Raw genomic sequence first — 22034 nt, 5'->3', positions numbered from 1 at the left:
TGTGTGTGTGTGTGTGTGTGTGTGTGTGTGTGTGTACTCAATGGGTTTCTGGGCGTTAGTTTGAGGAAGCTGTGGTCAGATGTGAGTGGGGCGCTGGGTGTGGAAATACAGAGAGGGAGCATGATATTAAGAGAGAGATGACAGAAAGAAATTAGTCCAGGTTTGATAGGAACTGAGATCAACACCGCTCTGCAGGTAAACAATGTTTTATATTTTACATTCACATCGTGGACACAAAGGTGTTCACATTGTAAACATGTCAGCGTTCACTGTCAAGTCTTTGTTTTGTTTTTTAAAGTTTTTAAGCATTTTCAAAGCAACTGATTTTTCATATAATTTAAAGCAAGACTTTTGAGAGAAGAAACAACACAAACTTCCTCTTACAAATGCAAAGCTGAATTCATAAGTGACAAAAGTCAATGCTGCTAATGCCTCACTTGGTCTGGTATGGTTAGCTTATGTTGCACTGTTGCATTATTGTTAATGATAGCCAACTTCATTATTATATATAGCTGTGTAAAAGGACATAACTGAGCCAGTTTGCTGACTCTATGACTCATGTCCACTTGCACCACAGTAATAATAGCTTAGCATTTTAGCTAAAAGCTCAACAGTACAGTACTGTATAACAATATAAATGTCATGCCTTTTTAATTCAAACCGGTGGTTTTCAGTTCAACAATGTCCTTTCAAAATAGGACGTTGGCTATGAAACTGTATTTGAGAAGTCGAGATGGGCGTCTCCTGTTCCTCTTTTCAAAATGAAAACATCCTGACCCCCCTCCGTCCCCTCACTCTGTACACGTTTCTCTTCACAGGGTTATCTAAGCTCACCAGCAGTGACAGACACTCCACGCAAGATGAACAAATGTCCCGCTGCTATTAATAGCACTGCTAGCCCAGCCCGTGCTAACGGTAGCTATGCTAAGTGTGGCCAGATGAGTGAAAAAGTGTCTGAATCTAACCCTGTGAGTCTCAGAGCACAGAACAGAGACTGCAAGAGCAGACACAGACCGGAACACGTCACGACACATAGCCAGGAGCCCAGAGAGAAACCTTCCTCCGCCTCCACCTCGAATGGGGCCGTGCGTTCCCATCAGCGGAGGTGGTCAGCCGACTTTTGCAAGTGTGGGACGTCCCCTGTCATCACTGTGACCAAGAACAAGAAGGAACCCCAGCCTCCTCAGCGTGGAGTATCCCTCCTCCGACCCCACACAGCCTCCCGTTATTCAGCCAAACGCAACTCCTGCCCCCCCATCGGTGCCTGTAGCTCACCAAGTCGCCCATCCTCCTCTACCTCCTCATTGTCCTCGACTTCTTCCTGCTCCTCTCCTCCTCCTGTCCCGACATCTGTCATCACAGGCCACGACCCTCGAGGCTGGAAGCTTCGTCCCAAGTACGGCGCCGCCTCCCCGCTGGCCCGCGCTAACAGGCTGTCTCTGCAGATCCCCCTCCCAGTCATCTATCATGAACCCGAGTCCAGTCCCGCTGCTGACTCTCAATCAGTCAACACAGCTCTTCCAGATCCCTCTCCTACAACCAAACCCCCCGTCAGGCCCAAGCCACCCCGTCGCCGCCACTCCGACTCCTCCGCCTTCCTCAGATCCCTGGCGAGCCCTCTGCCCGTGGTGACGCTCGAGGAGCTCTCCGCCATGCGTCTCCGCCCCGCCGGCCTTTTGGATGAGTCCGACGATGTCTTCGGCGGGGGGGATGAAGAGGAGGAGGTGAAGGTGAACACTCGGCCGCGCAAAATAGGGCCACCTGTTCCCGAGAAAACCGCCATGGCGAGACAAATAGCACAACTGATGGCTCATTCACACCGACGCTGCAGACCGGTTCCAGCTAATGGGGAAATCATTTACACCAGGGTTATAAAGCCAAAACCTACACACCAGACGGAGGAACACAGCGCCCTGAATGCTAGGACAACTGGTAAACACTTGTGACAATCTCTTAATAATCCCTGAGAAAAAAGAATAAAGTTGGGTTAACACTAGTCTCCCATTTCCAGACCTTCCTCCACAGCGCTGCAGAGGAAGGTCTGGCTAGTCCACACAGCATTCTGGAATAGGAGAAAAACGTGCTCTGGTTTATTGGCATTTCTTTAAACCAATCACAATCGTCTTGGGTGGCGCTAAGCGCCGGACGCAGGTACGCTGCCTCTGCAAAATAGCCTCGGGAGGGAACTTGGGAGGGCGAGCTCTGGAATTAAAATGGCTGTGAGTGTGCGATGAGAATTTTACAAAAAAAAAAAAGGTGGGGGGGACATCTGGCAGACGCTCTGACGGCACTGGAACAAACTCGTAAATGAAACGTTGTCGATATAGACTAGGTTAACACCTAAAAAAACTACAAAACACACTGTAGTTCTACTATGGTTTTATTTTAAAGGTCCAGTGTGTAACGTGTTTAGCTGTTCATTATCAAAATCTGTGTTGCGCGTTCACAAACTTGTCCTTCTCCATGAATATTGACCACCACCATCAATTCTAAGTATTCCTATTGGCTTGAAATTTTACATTTGAGTTTGCATGAACTGGGGTAGACGCTCCATATTATATATATGTATATATGTATATATATATATATATGCTCCATCTTGAAATACGTTAGCCGGTAAGGGACATACAGGACGTACTGCTCCGCCTTTCACGTTTTCGCTGTCACATGATAAACTCACAGGTGCTGCTAATGCTGCTAATGGGTATCGTAGCTTCCCAGCCCCAGCAAGTTTGAAGAAGGAAACATGGAGGACCACACGTATTCAAAATCCAAAGTTCAGGAACAGGAGTGTTCTTCTTCGCCCAGAAAAAGAAAAAGGATACTGAAAAGAGCAAGAGACCGGCGTCATCAGAAAAAAGCGTGAAGGCTACCGTAGCTGTAATACGTACTTTGAACTGTGTGGAGCGAGAGAGTTGATTGCGATATATGATCTCAACGCTAGATGGGAGAAATTCCCACACAATGGACCTTTAAAGGGGTAATCCAGCAATTTAGCATTGCACTTAGAGTGAGAAGAAGGTAAACTTGTAGGAGGGTCTTGGGCATTCTCCAATGTCCAGATTATGATATAGGATCATTAACTCACATATTCAGGTGCTCTGAACCAAAATACAAATACAGCTAAGGGAATGTAGTTTAAAGGCACAGTTGGACATGCAGACTGTGCTCGTAAGTGATTACAAAAGTGTAGGCCCTATGGTGTGCATGGCCATCCTCGTTGAAAAGGTAGTTATTTTCAACACAAGCATGAAGAATAACTTGTCATAGAACATCACTGTACGGTAGAAATAGCATATGCACAAGAAGCTGTCGGGCGGAAACCTTGTATCTCCATATTTTGTCATTTCTTTTTGTTCATAAATCATTGCTATTGGTCACCCATTATGTCTGTCTGTGGGTTTTGCAAATATTTAACCAATGAAAAGAAGTAAGTAAAAGAGCTTGTGACTAAATCTTGTAACTCCATTGGATCCTCAAACTGTCGGCAAAACCTCATAACTCCACCCCGCCCCCATCTTGAATGTAGTGCCGCACACAAGCAGAGCTGTGACAAGGTGATTTTGTCCCTGGTGAGTAAATAGCTCAAGAAAACGTTTACAATCTCGCCTTTTTTTCTAAATCCTGAAAAGTAACGGTTTTGGACATACAAGGTTTCCGCATGGCAGGCAACAGAGGATGTTCTGTAAGGGGTGGTGATGGTGATGCAATCAACTGAAATAATTAACAGACTTACGTAACACTGCTGGTGTCCCTCTCTGCACAAACTGTATTTACACATTCATAAGACATTTGCGCAACACTAGAAAATCTAATTGTAGATGCTTGAGTGCCTTTCACAATGATTAGCTTTTGATTGATTTCCTTTACAGCGTGCTGAGAGAAGATGCAAGGCGTTACAGTGTCAGTCAATAGTAACAGTGTTCTCTGTGTTTCAGCAGGGCTGCGTGTGGCCACCAGCTGCGACAGGGAGAGGGCCAACCCCCGCTTTCCTGGCTGAGGAGACTCCTTCAACCTCCAACACCGCTAACTACCAGGAACTATTGTACAGATTACAGTACATACTGTATGGGCTGGGGATGGGACCTAGGGCTGGGCAATATATCGATCAATTGATCGATATATGAGGCTAGATATTGTCTTATATTTTGGACATCATAATATCGTAATATGACACAACTGTTGTCTTTTCCTGGTTGGGCTGCATTACAGTAAAGCGATGTCATTTTCTGAATTTACCTGACTGTTCTAGCTGTTCTATTATTTACCTTTACCCACTTAGTCATTACATCCAAGTCATTGATGATTATTTATCAAAAATCTTATTGTGTAAATATTTTGTGAAAGCACCAATACTCAACCCTACAATATCGCCGCAATAACGTTATCCATGTATATGTGGTCAAAAATATTGTGATATGAGATTTTCTCCATATCGCCTAACTCTATTAGGACATCATGGTGTATATTTTTTAATTTTCTACTCAAAGGTCTGAGTTAAAGGTCTAAAGTTAAGGACACACTTTTGTAGTCGCCCTCCGACACAAAATGAGTGTTTTTCCATCAGTATTGCATGATGTTCAATCTCTCTGCCATAATTCCTGTTGAATATCTGCTGTAAATATTTGGCTAACTTCTCTCTGTTGTGGGAATATGACTTTGTTCATGCAAATGTTGCTTTCGGCATGTAGTGCTGCATTGCTGTAGTGTAGGAAGACACAAACCCTGCAGATGTTGCAATTCCAGCTAATAGAGATTATAAATCATATGTCCCTTTAAGTAACTACTGTATATTTTCCTGTGCAGTGTGTGGAATTTGCCTGATGTGCTCTGTTGACTGAAGGTTACCTATAATAACAGATATGAGATGATTAAAATAAATCATCTTTCCTTCTGTCAAATAAAAGTAAAAACTCTGGTTAAAGCTTCCTAAGTGGGATGATTTTACTGGTTTTCCATCATTGTTAGTTGAATACAATATTATTAATAGAGACCTGACACTGTGGTCTTTGGTAATGTATGTGGTATTTGTCATTATTTGTGATATTTTATAGATGATTTAAGCTTTAAATAATGACCACAGGCCTAAAAATGATTGGAGCCATGTGAGTGGAAGAATGATGTTGTGAAATACTCGTGCTTCTTTTGCTTGTTTTTATCAGAAATTCCCATGGTCTGATGTCTCTGACTCTGCCACCAGATTACTTTCTACTGCTATGCTCCAGTTCAGGCTTAGCAGGCCCTTAGCACAAACAATACAATGGTGTGTTTGCCTGACCGACGCACAAACACACAAACACACATTGTGCAGCAGCAAAATCTAACTTGCTTGTTACTGCAACGTAGTCTGTATCCACGATGTTCCACTTCCGGGATTGCTCTCGTTCTGCCGGAAATTCCGCCGGTTGTCGCTCTTTTTGGATGTCCGTTACCTTCCGCCTTCTTTGTGTTGTAATTTTAAACTGGTGGATTTATGAGGACTATGGTTAACTGCTCCTCAGATCTCTGCAGGGTAAATCCAGACAGCTAGCTAGACTATCTGTCCAATCTCAGTTTTCTGTTGCACGACTTAAACAACTTTTGAACGTACACGTTCCACCAAAACAAGTTCCTTCCCGAGGCTATTTTGTAGAGGCACTGCGGCTTCGTCCGGCGCTTAGCGCTGCCCAAGACGATTGTGATTGGTTTAAAGAAATGCCAATAAACCAGAGCATGTTTTTCTCCCATCCCGGATTGCTGTGTGGACTAGCCAGACCCTCCTCCGCAGCGCTGTGGAGGAAGGTCTGGCCATGCGAGACTAGTGCAACATGACTGAAAGAGTATGCCGACTTTACACAGGTGCAAAGGGCTGAGAATCTTCCTGCTTATAAACAGAAAAATGGGCTCAAGACAGCAAAAATCACTGGGAACATTGCAAAACACAACTATGTTATCAATGGGAAAACACTGGTTACAACTACAAACAATAGCAGTCTTACAAATGCCAAGTAATGCGCATCAGACACATGCTGTGTTTTTACAGCAACAACAGCAGGGGCAAATTTACAATTAGGACCTGGGAGAGCATCCAAAAGAAAATGCTAAAATGACAAAACATCGTTCTAAATCTAGTAAGTAGCAGCCAAAGGCCATGCAAATGCTTGTTTGCCTTTTGCTGCCTCTGCCCAGGTTTGCAGACTTACCATGTATTTACATTATAAACATGTGACAAAAAGGAATAGGTTTAGACAGAATTAAAGGTTGCAGGAAACTAAACCAACGGGTAACACTTCATTTTTACGGGTCACAACGTTTTCTATTCCTCTCCTAGAAAGGAACTGACCAGGTAATTGGGAAGGTTTCTGAAAAGTATGTCATTTGGTACTATTAAACGGAAAATGGAGACAGTGTACTTATGTATTTCCAATCAATTGTTCATGTAATTTAGACCTACATTGTGTAATTTCTTGAGTTGATGCTTAGCAAAAACCCCTTTGTTCTTCCACAAATATGTACTCATTCATGTGTAATTACTTCCACCAACTAATCAAAGTATTCTCGTAAGCGTAGAATCTGACATTCAGAATCATTCAGAATACATACGAGCGACTCGTTTGAATATGACGGCAGCCATGTAGCGCCTCCATCTTTAAAGTACATTAGCCAAAGAGGGACCAACCTCTGCATTTCGCCCTCTTATACCTATTGGCACCGTGACGAATGCCAGGGGGAGATTACTCGCCAGGGAAGCGAAAAAGAGAATTAAAACGACAACGCGACAGGCAAAGCAACAAGACCAAAGTTAATATTGGAGTGGCTAAAACAGCCTCGTGTAAACGATGGAGATACTAAGAGCTAATTTCGGGTTCGGCCACCGTAGGAGGAAGGGCTAGAAAGTAATATTCAGTTGGTTGTCATTATACAATTTCACCGCTAGATGGGAGAAATTCTTACACAATGTAGCTTTAAAGAGTATTTGATTTAGTACACATGCAAATGTAAAATTTGACTTTGTGGTAAATCCAAGGCAAGTGTATGATTAAACTGGAAATATATACATTTTCAATACCAAACTAATATATTTCCTTGGTTCTCATTGGTTCTGGGTTTTCTTAAACATGAAAGGAAAATTTCAATGATTAATTATTGTTTCATAAGGTTAGGGAATTCGTGAAAGACCGAGATGTCCTGACAGTATGGTTTCACGCTCCGAAAACACCGGATCCTCCATTTCCCATAATGCAACACAATACTACCAACATCTTTCAAACCCTATAAACATCCAGTTTGTAATGCAGGCTTTCAGTTATAAAATAAATAAATATCAAGGCCAGGCCAAGATAACATTACATAATTATTATATCATCATGGTTATTTGTTTAACTATAATATAGTATTTTGAGCATAAAAGTTCATTATTGGCATAGGATAGTTTGAGTGAAAAAACAATCTCAACTCAAGGTCCATTTCGTTTTTTCAGAGTTTTTAACCGCATTTCAGTACACTTTTGATTAATGCAACCCAATCAGACATTGCCTTCTATTTATAGTGACCTAATGGAAATATCTTTCATACTGAAATATTTGGTCATATTTCAGCAGGATATACTGTAGTGCAAATAAATCTATAAGCGTTCTAATATGAGTGAAAAGTAACAAAGATGCAGACAGAAGTTTGGATGGAGTCAGTTGTGAAAATCTGGGTTTGGTCCGCTGAGATAAGCTGCAGAGTGTCAAGCCAAGCGGAGAGAGATCTACAGTGTAGGCTTAAAGCAACGCTGCAGGCAGGTGAGCAGTGGGACCACAGATCATCATACATACACATGAACACATGCAGATACCACACACCCATACACACACTCTATAACACACCCTGGGCATGCAAATCTGAAGCATCTGCATCTTATATTTCCTCCTTGGTTCACTTTTACATTTACTGAACTACTAGTCTCACATTGCCAGACCTTCCTCCACAGCACTGCATAGGAGGCTCTGGCTAGAGCACACAGCATTCCGGGATGGGAGAAAAACATGCTCTGGTTAATTGGCATTTCTTTAAGCCAATCACAATCGTGTATGGGCGGCGCTAAGCTCAGAGGGAGCAAAATAGCCTCAGGAAGGAACTTGTTTTGGTGGAACATGTGTATGGTCAAAGGTTGTTTTAGCCGTGCGAGAGAAAACTCAGATAGTCTAGCTAACTGTCTGGATTTACTCTGCAGAGGTCTGAGGAGCAGTTAACTATAGTACATACAATGCCAACACAAAGAGAGCAGAAGGACATCTGGTCAAGTGAGGGACATCCGGCGGAATTTCCAGCGGCACCTAAACAATCCCAGAAATGAAACGTTGTCGATATGGACTACAGAACTACAAATAATGAAGGAAAAGTTCTGCTTGCATGAATTACAGTTGGTTATCTTCCTTTAACTGAAATCTAATCCCAATCTTAGGGCGTTTTCACACATGAAAGTCCGAACCAAGGTTCATGTTTTTGTTACATTGTATACATTTGATCCGGTAAGTTTTGGTTTCACACTGCAGTTATGCAAGCGCACTAAAGATCTATACGTGACAAAACTACGTCCTGCCGTCATCACATACGTGAGCTGCGTCTCCAGATACTTATAATTGATTGGTTTGTTGACGGGCCTCCCCATCCTCTCGTATCCTCTCTCTGGGTCGGAGTTTTTTCAACTGACTGCTGCTCTCCTCTACTGCCGCGGCTCTTTTTGTTTTGTTGTGATGTTGAGAAGCAAGACACTGGAACTTTCTGGAGAATTTATTCAGAGACAAACGGAAACCTACACAGTAGCCTACATTTACTACCACTTAACAAATAAACTGCTGATGTATTCTCAGCTCTGATAGCCGACAGCTGTCTCCTCTGAGCGTAGTCACCGTCACTCTCTCAGCACCGAGCTATTCCTTAAAGGAGCTTCCCCGGTCTTGTAACACAAGGAGAGCCTGCCAGAGCTCCTTGTATTTGGTCCGAAAGTCCGAACCATCCAAAAAATGCTTTCACACTGTAAACGAACCGGACCATGGTTCAGTTTGGTCCGGACCGAGACCACCTCTTTTGGTCGGACCAAAATTTGGTCTTTTGATCCGGACCGTGGTCCGGGGGAGGTTTCACACCTCTAATTTTGGTTCGGATCAAACTGAAAAGTCCGAAAGTCTGGACCAAATGAGGTATGTGTGAAAACGCCCTTAATCGGAAATGTAAACCTTGCACTGAACTAATCCTCTCTAAGAAGCGAGGGCCAGCAAAGAGGAATTATTCCACAAAATATTTCTTTAACTAGATAAATGTTTAAAAAACAACAACAACAAGAACTTCACACACTGACACACATTGCAATACAAACCCCATGACTTAAAGGGTAACTACCGTTTTTTCAACCTGGACCCTATTTTCCTATGTTTTTGTGTCTAAGTGACGGATGGGAACAACAATCTTTGACTTTGGTCCAGGATTAAAGGACAATTCTGGCACAAAATGAACCTAGGGTTTAAAAACATATGTGTACCGAGTCAAAGGTTCTCTGGGATATGTTTTCATGCTAATCGAATGCGTTTCTAGCTTTAAACAAGCTACCGCTACCTTTCGGGGCAGATGGTAAATCACTATTTTATACCACTAATGAGGCTCAAAATAGCACCACACTTCAACGGTAGCATAATGAGGGTCCCTATATATAAACCCAAGCTTGAGAACTGTTTACATGTTTACATACGGGCGCCATCTTGGAAAACAGTCATGAGCAGTCAAATCACGAATGCTGTGCTTGAGCTATGTTACTGGTTACTGGTTGCACGGCGTTCGTGATTCGACTGCTCGTGACTGTTTTTCAAGATGGCGCCTGCCTGTAAACATGAATGCTAGTATAAATCATGCGTTAAGTTAACTCGCCACATTCATAAAGTAAAAAGAAAAAAAACTAACCATGGTCGCAGTTTGGTGTTGTTGCAGGCACCAAAACTACGCACCAAAGATCGTGGTTTTGGTTAAAATCAGAAGTTACTTCGGTTCCGGTTATGAACGTGACCCTGAATGCGACGTTCGTTACGTTAACCCAGTCTCCCGGTTGAAAGTCCTGTGTTTGTTCTACCCATCCACCACCCCAACCTGCCTCTTTACGTGGAAATTTTGCCGCCCTTATATTTTGTCACATTACTTCCTGCTCTGCCTCTGGTCATAATGACTGCGACCACCAGAGGGCGCCGCCACTACAAACTTAAATACAGCATAAGTTAAGTAATTGCTGCTCATACAAACAATGTCTGGGAGCGTTTTTTTTTCTTCTTGTTTCGGGGAAGGACAGTCTCTTTTATACCCTCACACAACAAAACACACATGCACCAGCCCCAAAAGAAAGTTGGTGCAAGAACATCTCAATTTATAGTTAGGAAGGGATGTGCAGTTACGGGCTTGTGTTACTTTACAAATGGCAGCAAAAATCCCAATCAGTTCTATACAGTGAGGAGTACTGAGTGTAGGTATCAGGAAAGAAAAAGTGGGTTTGGTAAACCCCTACATACAACAAACCACAGCAAATACTTTTTAGGGCATGTTAGTGGTTTTATTTAGAGCCACCTGAGCTTAAAAGACCAAGATCAAACGCTCCAAACACGCTTGGTGTGAATAAACCCTCAGATATAAGCTTTCCTTCAAACTCAGTGATTAATAACTAAAGCTTGAAAATGTAAAAAAAGAAGCAGAATTCTCAGGAGTCGAAATGAGAGGGTGGGATGCACTTCAACTCTGAGGAGGAACAAGGAGAGGAAAGATGAAAAGGCAAAGAAGAAGAGATCTTTTCCTCCTTCAGAGCGAGGCAGAACACTTATTAGCCTGCTGCTGCACTCACTTTACTGTATATATATATATATATATATATATATATATATATATATATATATATATAGTGGGGGTGCGCGCGGTCATGGAAGGCTTGTATCATGTGGACGCGCCAAGATTTTTGTCGTCGTATTACTTAGAATTCCTCATGGGGGCGACAGAAACTATGCACTATAGCTTTAAGGGCAACCGCGCATGCAAGAGCATGAGTGTGCATGTGTGTCGACTCTTTCCAGGTCCTTCACACACTGCAACAAGCCAACTACAGATGGGGCCATTAAAGTTGCAATCAAATCCCCCGAAAGGCTGAATAACTAATTAGCATTCAACTAACACAAGACTTTTACATCTTAATCTCCTGCTCCTTGTCTTCTACATATTCATGAGAAGCACGTTGGCCCTTTCAAGCCGTTTTCTCTCCTGTCTGATAAGCTGCGTCACTGGGAATGTTTAAAGTCAATTGAAAAATGCCCGTGTTATCATTGGAGAAGAGGGTGAACGCATCTTGGTTTTAGAGATATGCAGCGTCGACAGAAGGGAGAAAAGCATGGAAAATAAACCGAGGGAGAAGAAGAAAGTGTCAGGGCTGGTGGGATATCGCTGGGTAGATGGAGAAAATAAACAAATATGCTCATGAGTTTGTGTGAGTAGAAAAGAGAGACAGATTGAGAAGCTGAAAGAGGAGGGAGTCAGGACAAGGACAAACATGATATGATTTTGCTGAAAAAAAAAAAAAAACAGGCAGAGAGCTGGAGAGTGTTTTCGCATCGTTGGTTTTCTACTGGGAAAGGACCTCGGTGAGTAAAGCTTCGCCACTCCCTCTCTGCCAATCAACTGTGGGGCTTTTTTGTTCACCCCAAATCTTTCTGGTGTTCCTGCAGCTTAATTAGGAAAACTGGCACAGAGATTCATCAATGTCTATGTTGGTATGAGGCTGTGCTGGGAAATGATTGTTGGTTTTTCTTTTCATGGGAAGCCAGCCTCCCATTTTGTTTTTGTTTTAGTAAGTCTAATTTACTGTGATTCATATGAACTTACAGACGATCCATGTGTCCGAATTTGATTTCTAACATAACATTAATTTATTGGTTGAAGGCCAGGTTGGGATTTTTTTCAAGTCCATTGCATCAGAACTCGGAATACTAACCTGTTGATATATGTATGTCTAAAGTGGTTTTAGTGGCTGTGGCTGTTCCTGATGTCCATCTCGGCCTAGCCTGACAAGCCAGAGCCACATCAACAGGCTGTTGGGTCTGGGAACTCACCATTGACAGGGCTCAATCCGAGGGGCGGGATAAACGGTTGTTTTTCAAATTCCCTCTGCACGCAATAGGATAGCACTACAACCAACCAGAGCAACGAAGAAGGTAGCGGAGCTAGTTGATAGATTAAACTTTTGCCGTATCCGGTCGGTAAAACTCCGAACACATCTTCCTTTTTTAAGAATGATTTCAGTGCCGTTCTTTGTTCGTTTCTCAAAGAAAAGCTTAACTCCAAGTCTTCCAGGAGACCGCTGTTCCCAGCAGCAGCAGCCATAAGCCCACCCACCGACTCTATACACGATGTGATTGGCCTGACTAGAGTTTGGTTTTTCCAGCTCGCAAGCCAACGGAGAGTTGCTAGACAACCCTGGCTGCAAATTACATTTGCTGCCACTAGGGTGCGTCTAGATTTCTAGGCTAATATCGGCCATCAATTGATGCAAAATGAATGTGGTAAAATGTGGCAAAAGGAATTCTAAAGTTCAGCAGAAGTTAGGCTTCATCACTCTCAGTTGGAGAGATTAAGTGGCTATCTTATCATGTTTTTAGTACAGAATGCCCTCTTCTCGCTTGTAGGTTTGTTGCCGGATCTTATCTGTGTATCTGTGCAAATCTTACCGCTGGAGTATTTTTTTTGCAGAAATGGTCAGCCCAGCTAACAGTACAGACTGCTCTGACTAGCTAAGAACATGCTACCAATGGTGTACGTAGTGTGTGTTGGCAATAAAGCTTTTCTGATGTGTGTATGATTCAAATTAGCGACAGCTTCAAATGTTGCTCTGATTTTAATCCAGACATTTGCTTTTCATCCCATCTTCAGGAACATTATCTTATTTCAGGTTTTAGTATTTTTTTTTAAGTAAAAATTCTGCAGAAATGGCTGGGTTATTAACAAACTAACCCTTTTTATAATCCCATTTATAGAGACATCATCCTTCATCAATATTGTATTAGCATCTTTACTAAAGAGAGCTCTGCCCTTTTCTGCCTTTGATGTTAATCTTTTCTTCTTTTTTAACTTGGAAAACATAAACAGGGGCTTGGGGTATATTTTCAAGACCTCAATTGTAAGAACTGCATTTTTTACATAAAAAGAAAAAGAAAATGTCCACTGATGATATTTGCCGAAACACGCTGTAATTCTGCTCGTTACAGTCCGCTCCATTGCTGCAACCATAAAGCTGGCCATGTGCCAGCTGACACCGGGTGTACATAAAATTGATTTTTACTTTACTTGTTGTGGGAAGCTTTTGAACAACAAAGCCTCCCTGCTGTGAGAAGGCTTTCAGTGATGTAACGATGTAATGATTTTTCTCTGTGGCCTCTGCTCCCAAGCATGCTGCTGGTCAATACCAATAAAATCTGTGTGTGTGTGTGTGTGTGCGTGTGTGTGTGTGTGCCATGGCGTGTATTCATTTGTGTGTTTGGCATGTGAGTGAGTGCAAATCTGCAACTGAGTTTCTTGAGACAACATGATGTATAGTGCCAAAGTAGCAGCTATAAAGCCCTGATATGGGTTCAAGGGTTTAAAGGCATGGCTCTGAACTGAAACAAAACTACATGGTTAGGCTTAGCAAAAGATCGTGGTTTGGGTTGAAATAAGTAGCCTACGTTTGTTACATACATGTGCTCTTAAAAAGGCAGAGCAAGTGCTGTGTTTAATCTCTCTGTGTCGAAGCAGCCTTTACAGTAATCTCACAGGATTCAATTCCAACCTAATAAAATTGTCATTCTGACCACGTAGAAGTGACTCGGGGCTTATTCCTACATAAGCCCTATAAATTAAAATGCCAGCCCATTTACGTAACAACGCCTGAAAGGGGTTTGAAGCCAAATGCGGGATGACTGATTGATTATTCATTATTTTTGTTCCCTCCGTACTTTTACTATGATTGTCTGCATTCATCAGAATAACTGCAAATGTACTGCTCTTAAAAAAATAAAATGTTAAGCGGACTCCTGAAACAGAAAGGCAGCAGAAGATATAGATGGAGTTAAATAGAGGCGGAGAAAGGGCAGATAGAAAGCAGTGCTGGCTGTGGTCATGGTTACAGATGGTATGGAGAGTGAAGAGAGAAGAGAAAGAGAAAGAAGAGAGAATGAGAGAGAGTGAGTGATGGAAAGCACTGGGCAGTGTCTCCATCTCTTTATCATCTGGATGCTCTCCTGCCTTCACCCTGAGGCCCTGCTGCTAATGGATTCACACTCTGGGAGACATCGGTGTGTGCACATACAGTACAGTGTGCTGCAGTAGACTTGAATGTGCATGTATATAGTGAGAACTGTGTGTGCCACATGTATACACACTCGTCTGGGCTAAAGCTCAAATGTCTTATATGCACCCTTTTTCATACAACTACTATCTGTTTCACTTTACTCGGGACGTTGTAGAGCGCCCTCTGGTGGACAAACTATGCAACGCCAACACTCATAACATGGTTGAAGGGTGTTTCGTCCGTTTTTATTTTATTTTTTAAATATTCATTTATCGGTCATTATAAATGCTGATACCGATAGTTTGGAAAATGCCTAATATCGGCCCGCCGATATATCGGTCGGGCTCTACTAGACAGATTTAAATTCATAGACATTTCAAGTTAAGGTCAGGTTAAGACAGTATGAGGATAGATGAAAAAAAATGACTTGGCAGAAAAACTTTGATAAGCATGAGACATCAGTTTGTCCTCCGGCAGGCAGAGAGGGATCATCACAGATCATATGCATGCTGGTTTTCATGGTTCTGTTTGTTTCTGATTGGCGCAGTTTTAGATGTTACAATCACCCCCTGTTACAATTACCCCAGGTCTTCACTACGTGTAAAATCATTATCTAAACCACTTAACCAGTTACTGTAGCTGTGAAACACAAGTAGTGGAGTAAAGATTATATTTCACTTGAGGCGTATGAGGTAGCACAAATAAAAAATGTAATTATTTACATGACTTACATAAATTTACTGAGTTCCAAACTGGGAACTTGGAAAGTTCTTCTTGGCTGCATATACTGAAGTGACAAAAATGATACAAAATATGCATGCAGGTGGGTAGAGGACAGCACAACATGCAGTGAATCTTGACACAAAACAGTGCACTGCTGGATTGCCAGTGTGTGCCACTGTGCTTCTCCTGCCACTGCGACACATGACCAGCCACCACATATATCAAACAGGTGAAAGGTGAGTCGAAGGAAATCATTGCTGCACCTCAGGAAAAAGCTCCACCTTATATGCTACCCATATAAAATAAGCGTGTGCGTACGCACATATAAGTAGGCCTGCACTATACTGGATCAATGGAAGTACATTTCCAGGATAAAGCCAGACATCCAGCTAATTTAAATAGCTCACGTTACTGTATTGTGTGAACAGTTAACAAGGTCCTTTCCAAGACTATTTTGCAAAAACCACCGTCGCTGTGTCCGGAGCTTAGCACCGCCCAAGTCAATTGTGATTGGTTTAAAGAAACGCAAACAAACCACAATCCTAGAATGTACTGTATGTGTGGTGTAGACCTTACTCCACAGTGCTGTGGAGATAGGACTGGCAATGCGGGACTAGACCGGCACAAGCTCGCTTCAGCTGTAATTACAATTGCTCAACATTAACAAGCCCAAAATGCTCTTCCATGTGCATGTGTTTGTGTCTCGCAGGTTGTAGGTCAGCACTGTGGCTGAACACGTGGGCCTTCTCACCTCTCTGAAGGAATTAGAGCCCCTTCACCACGCACCTAGAAAAACACACACACGGACCTAGAGAAAAAACACACACACACACACACACACACACACACACACGCACCTAGAAAAACACACACACACACACACGTGGACCTAGAAAAACACACACACACACACACGCACCTAGAAACACACAAGCACCTACAAAAACACACACCCACGCAACTAGAAAAACACACACACACGCGCACCAAGAAAACACACACGCACCTAGAAAAAACACACACACATGCACCTAGAAACACACACCTAGAAACACACATACACACGACTAGAAATACACACACAAACACACACACACACACGCCTAGAAACACACACACAAACACACACACGCACGCACAGACACACACACACATGCACCTAGAAACACATACACACAAACCTTGACACTACTAAACTACTAAACAGGACAAGATGGCGTGTAAAACACAAACATTCAAGGGTTTTTTCTGAGAAGCCTGGAGTTACAACTGGGTAAGTTACAGCTTACTATTACAACGCACACACACACACACACACACACACACACACAGTCCACTAGCCTCCCACTGAGTTTGCATCTGCTCTGGAGCATTCGAGCTAGCCTATTTTTATGCTAATACTGTCGTGTGTGACTAATACCAATAGGCTAACATCCTCATACATAGAGAAATATACAAAGTGTACAGTAACTTGGGCAGGGTGGATGCTTTATACATGTAGAGGATATGATTAATACCACATATAATGAAGACAAATGACAAAAGGGACATTGGAGGAGAAAAATCATGTCAGCATAAGGAAGATTTATTTCCAGAGCCCAGATTCTGAGATTTAAAAAGTGAAGTAATACAAATGCAATACAGAGACTACAGAGTGTGCTAACGCTTCATACATTCAAATTAAGCTAAAAATCGATCAGCAAACCGTGTGTGTGCTGCAGGTACATGCTCCATCTATACATCCCCTCACATGGTTCAATCCCCAGTTTCTGGTTTTAACAGGCTTTCCGATTTCAAATGATCTGCACTCCTTCCTGTTCCCGTGTTCTCGGATTGATACCTGGCAGTGTGACTGGAGATGCTCCTGTGGTTCTCAGGAATACTAACATGCACAGACCCATGACCTGTTTGTGCCATTTGTGGCTGTGGGACAAAGTATGTCACCCTTTTTTAGAGTCAGTCCTTACAGCAAAGCAGCAGGCTCAGTGTACAGAAACAATTAGAGACTTCAATCAATGGTAGAAGCTCGCTCTAGCCGTTCACAGGTTCAGTAAAAAATTCCATGGTAACAGCGAGTTCCACCAAACAGAAAAGTGGCTGTTAAGCCTAGGATTGTGGGTAGTGTAGTATTTATCCATAAGATCACGAATAAAACTTTTTTTTTTCTCAAGGTTGATATCACAGACTTCTAGCATGAACTGGCATGAACCTTTGTTTCACAACCTCGGAGCTCGTGGTCAGTCTACCTTGGATGGTTAAGACATTATGGCTGATAACTGGAGAAAATAAATGTTTGTTTGTTTTACGTTCAGAACCAGGCTGTTGAGCTCTATTAGTTTTTCATGTGGGAGGCTAAATGTCTTGGTTAGGATTGTGGATAAATATTAAGAGACATATGGGGTTTGTTCCACAGTGCTGTGTTCTGTGAAATGAGGCTGAAAGAGTACACACTGCGCCGCTTTGTGTTGAAAAATGAACATTCTGAAGATTTTACCCATTCATAGAATTCGATGAAAGATTGGACTTGGTAGAACACATTTTAAAAGTTTGGTGGTATTAGCATGTTCTGGATTTTGGTCATTTATAGTTGTCTTGTCTTTTTCCGGTAACCCCTGTAATTATAAGCAGGGGTTAAAGTGGGCCGGAACTATCCGGAACAGTGTTTAGGCATCTTTGGTTAAAGGTAGGTAGGTAGGTAGGATTGCGAAGATCCAGGACTTAGCCAAAAAAATTCTCAGTCCCTCCCCCGCTTTCTGCTAAAGCCCAAAATGGTCTCCTAAGCCCCTCCCCCCACAAGGTAGAATGAATGCGTGTGCATGAGCAGTGATTGATACGCAGTTAGACACCACACCTGGCCCTGATTGGTGCATCTGAACAGGGAGCGGTGGATTTTTGCAAATCACACTACAGGCTGTAGGTGGTGCCAGAGGAGCTGGATTTATTTTTAAATTAACTGCTTCATGTAGTTCTTCTGGAACATAGGGTCAGTTTCAGCAAATATGACAGAAAGTTAATTTTATAAGTCTTACCTACTGCATCTTTAAGAAGTAAATGAATCTAAATCGGCAGTTTCATACATCAGTGTTTCCCCATTTGTTTAAAATAACGCCAAATATCCATTCCAGTGTTTCCCCAATTCATTCTCAGCAGCGCACCGTCGTGAGTCCATGCACAAGACAAGTGTTCGTGGTTAGTTGACATGTTTGTAATAAAAGCAGGACAGCCGCATACTACTGGTAAAGTTAGTTCAACAGATGAAGCCCACGTTGTCAGTAGCCTACAGGTTACAAACAGGCTCGGTAGTGTGCGACACGGTAACTGTGCTGCAGATCCGTGTGTTTTTAGCTGAGCTAGCCTAAGAATATTCGGTGTAAATAGAACAATGATGATGTTCTGCCCTCATTGTTCTTCGTGAAGTTAGCTGGAAGTGAATGTAGCCCCGGTGTGTTTATCTGGAGTGACTGTGTCGGACGCCGTTTAATAAATAGCCTTTGCAACCGGTTATACGGTAACTTAGGAGTCAGTTTGGCCTTGTGTACTCTGATTATTTTGACATGCAGTTACCACACCAGTCATCATTTTGGTTTAATGAAAACCGGTGTTCTTCACCACTGGAAGAAGGAAATAACGAGAGTAACAGGGGAACTAGCTGTGCTGTGTAGTGGATAGAGACTTTATTAAAGTAGTAAGAAACTTTACAGTAAAGTGTCAAAATGAAGTGTCAATAATGATCAACAGTTTAGGTGACCGAAACCAACCTGATGAGGGTAAGATAGCTGAAATGTTTGGTTGCGCCACGTTTTAATTTTGAATGAACTTGCATTGAAGTTCATACTCTGCCTGTCTGTCCTCTGTTATCCATCCCCAATAGAATGAAGGCCATAAATACCTGCTAGAGTGATATAATGCAAACTATTGAAAGCATAATGATGGTAACCAGCTGTTTGTAGAGAAGCTCAGCTGTGTCTGTGTCCCTCTCTAGGGAATGTTCTCCATCCTTAATACAGGCAGTTACACACAACACAAACACCTGAGCGCGCATGCACATTAAGGTCACACAGGCACCCCACACAGGCATACCCACGAACACACACACACACACACACACACACACACACACACACACACACACACACACACACACACACACACACACACACACACACACACACACACAGTCTCCAGATGTGAATGCATAAATGCTAACAGATGGATTAGGAGCCAGTCCTATCCTTGATGTGTGAGACAAACACTTTTCTAATGGCCATATTCTGCTTTTAACTCCACTCTGCGTTAATCAAAGGAGAAGGATGCACCTACAAGGGATGAGGGTAGTGGCACCAAATGGCGCAGGAAATGGCTGGAAAATCACAGTGGGAGCTGAGACAGTCTGTGACTACAAAGAGATGGCTCCATTTGTCGGAAAAAAAGTGAGCTCTGATTGAATCATTGGTTGCCCCTGTGGTCTTCCTCACTTACTGTCCTCATCGTTCGTCATCCCATCCTGCTGTGAGTATGAGCATATGGGCACCTCTACACATTACTTTGAGAACTTCTGTATTTAAACACACATTCTGTGGAAAAGAGATTTTTTAGTGAGCACTACCCTAACTTGTGCAGCATGAAGGGGAAGCATTCAACAATATACGACTAGATGTTACACTACTCTGTGCCATCATTTAAGGAAAGTATTCCTACAAAATCCCAATGTAGGTGTCCAAAGGTTTGTGCTAACCCATCCTTTGTGTTAAACAACTGCAATATACATCTACAGAACTGTCAAACAGGCAGCAGCATTAACATGCACCTTCATGTCTATGTTAGAGGATGTGTGAGTTTGTTTTATTCCATCAAGTGGCATTGAATTTGTTCCTCCAGAGGGATCAACAGTGATTTCAAGCATCAATGAATCACTACACCCTTCTATTCAGGCAACCAGCCAATGTACTGCTGGTATGAAGAGTTCAATTCAACTCCTGAATCTTGTTTATATACAAAATAGACATTCCATTAAATGTTCCGCCCTATATCTGGGTAGTACAGACGTCCCTCTGCCCAGCAACGTCTTCCAGCTCTTCCCAGGGGATTCCGAGGCGTTCCTAAACCAAATGAGATATACAGTATAATCCCTCCAGTGCACCCTAATCGCATGCGTGAACCGCCTCAACGTGCTCTTTTGGACACAAAGGTGCAGTGGTTCTACTCCGAGTTCCCTCTGCATATCTGAGCTCTTTTACCCTATCTCTAAGGGTGAGCCAAGCCACCCTACGGAGGAAACTCATTTCGGCTGCTTGGATCTGCAATCTCGTTTTTTTGGTTACTACCCAAAGCTCATGGCCAAAGGTAGGTGAGGGGTTGGAAAGTAGATTTGACGGCCTTCGCCTTAACGGTCTGATACAACGGCCACGTGACTGCTAATGCCGCAACAACCCGTGTGTCGACCTCATGCTCCATTTTACCTTCACTCGCAGAAAGGCCACCCAGATACTTAAACTCCTTCACATTGGGCGGTAATGAGTTACCAACCCGGAGATGTGGTATAAATGAATCAACATTCAATAACTGAAATTTCTTCATGAAACCACTTTTTGGGGATTGACACAAGACAAAAACCAACAGCAGTGAGTTATAGCAAAGAAGGGAAGAAGGGGGGGGGGGGTTAGTGGATGACAGACAAGTCTGAGTGTGGTTGTTCTTACCCGGATGTTGTCGAAGGATGCTTTGTTGGTGACATCATAGAGAAGGAGCAGAGCTGTGGAGAGAGAGGAACAAACATTTGAAATGATCCTGTTCTCAACTGTTCTAACAAACCACATTCAGAAATCGGATTTCGAGAGTCATTTGAATGTTGAATGTTCAGGGGAACGTGCTTGGGATTATCAATCCGCAGTTTATCTATCTATAAATCAGGATATCTCTGTGCGTGTGTCCCCACACATGCGCAGTACATCAGCGGAGGCGGGGAGTTGCTGCATCCCTAGAACTAGAAGTCTCATTGATCACCGGGCAATCAATCAGCCAAAAAGTGATCATCTGCCAAAAACTGATTGCGGTCTACCCTACATGAAAATACAATCGTATAGAGACACATATTAGATGAACGCCAGGGCTCTTGTGTAAATTTCTCCAGCCGTTCTGCACGCTGGTTAAGGCTGAGCCAGACTCCCACCTGCCTCTTGGCCTGGGCCGGGGGGCATGTCGCTACGCACTGTGGTTGCTTCTCCAGCAGGCTGAACCGGGCTCCCTCCTTCCCATGCCCGGGCCACACCGCTAATCTGGATGTGTGACGGCTAGACGAAAAAAAGGGGACACGCCGAATCTCTAGATGAGCCGCAGCCGGGCCGGGGTTAGCTGAGTCTGGCCGTGTTACTTTGTCACAACACGGCCAAAGTTCACTACTGCTGCCACCATGTTATATTCTGGTCTTAACACTCACAAAGACTCCGGAATATCAGTTTAGTCACCCAACGGGTGATAGTTTATTAAACGTTCTGCTGGCAAACATACAAGTGGGCTCACACACATGGCTACTCTGATACCTCTAGGTGCAACCTCTAAAACAGTCCGTGCTGCAACACATACACCACAAACAATTCCTATTGTCACATGACTATGATTGAACCACGCTTATCGTTAGATAAAGTTGTGGGGAAAAAAAGACTGGGAACCATGCAATCAGCCCCAACAGGCACGCGCTCAAAACGGGCAATGCACTAGTTTCATTAAATCACAAACATGTCTTCCCATAAAGTCACTACTAGTGTTCACTACTAAGTGCAGATTATTCTTGTTGTCAAAAATGTTCTGCAGTCGTGTCAGTGCAGCCTGTGACTAACTACATCAACGCTGATCATGACTAGTGTTAGTGCCACGCTGTCATTAAACCATTGGATGAGAATCCTCTTCTCTTTTTTTTTGCTTTAGATTCGCAGATCATGAGTGTCCTGAAACAGGCACTAATGTGGGAATTACATAAGACTTGACACAGAGTGAGAAGAAC

The 22034-nt window shown here is 42.9% G+C and overlaps 2 protein-coding genes across 6 annotated transcripts in view; one reads left to right on the top strand and one right to left on the bottom strand.

Annotated features, from left to right (window-relative positions):
• LOC116046887 (ras-related protein Rab-26) overlaps positions 1-22034 on the bottom strand; it is a 132956-nt gene that overhangs the window by 24392 nt on the left and 86530 nt on the right. For all 4 annotated transcript variants that reach the window (XM_035997491.1, XM_035997490.1, XM_031295360.2 and 1 more), the window contains one exon: positions 20734-20786. In XM_035997491.1, the coding sequence (XP_035853384.1) occupies positions 20734-20786 (53 nt within the window). The remainder of the gene's footprint in view (positions 1-20733; positions 20787-22034) is intronic.
• On the top strand, positions 77-4148 carry LOC116046882 (protein transport protein sec31-like). Of its 2 annotated transcripts, none has more exons than XM_031295352.2 (3): positions 77-195; positions 819-1932; positions 3942-4148. In XM_031295352.2, the coding sequence occupies exons 2-3, from the start codon at positions 861-863 to the stop codon at positions 3998-4000; spliced, it is 1131 nt and encodes a 376-aa protein (XP_031151212.1). In that variant the 5' UTR covers positions 77-195; positions 819-860; the 3' UTR covers positions 4001-4148. The 2 variants fall into 2 exon arrangements, with proteins under 2 accessions (XP_031151212.1, XP_035853381.1); XM_035997488.1 differs by having other exon boundaries at positions 98-195; positions 838-1932.

Source organism: Sander lucioperca, chromosome 22 (assembly GCF_008315115.2).
Source record: "Sander lucioperca isolate FBNREF2018 chromosome 22, SLUC_FBN_1.2, whole genome shotgun sequence".
In the NCBI taxonomy this organism is placed as follows: Eukaryota; Metazoa; Chordata; class Actinopteri; order Perciformes; family Percidae; genus Sander; species Sander lucioperca.
Note: the sequence above shows the minus strand (reverse complement) of the source record. Positions and strands in the feature narration are given on the sequence as shown.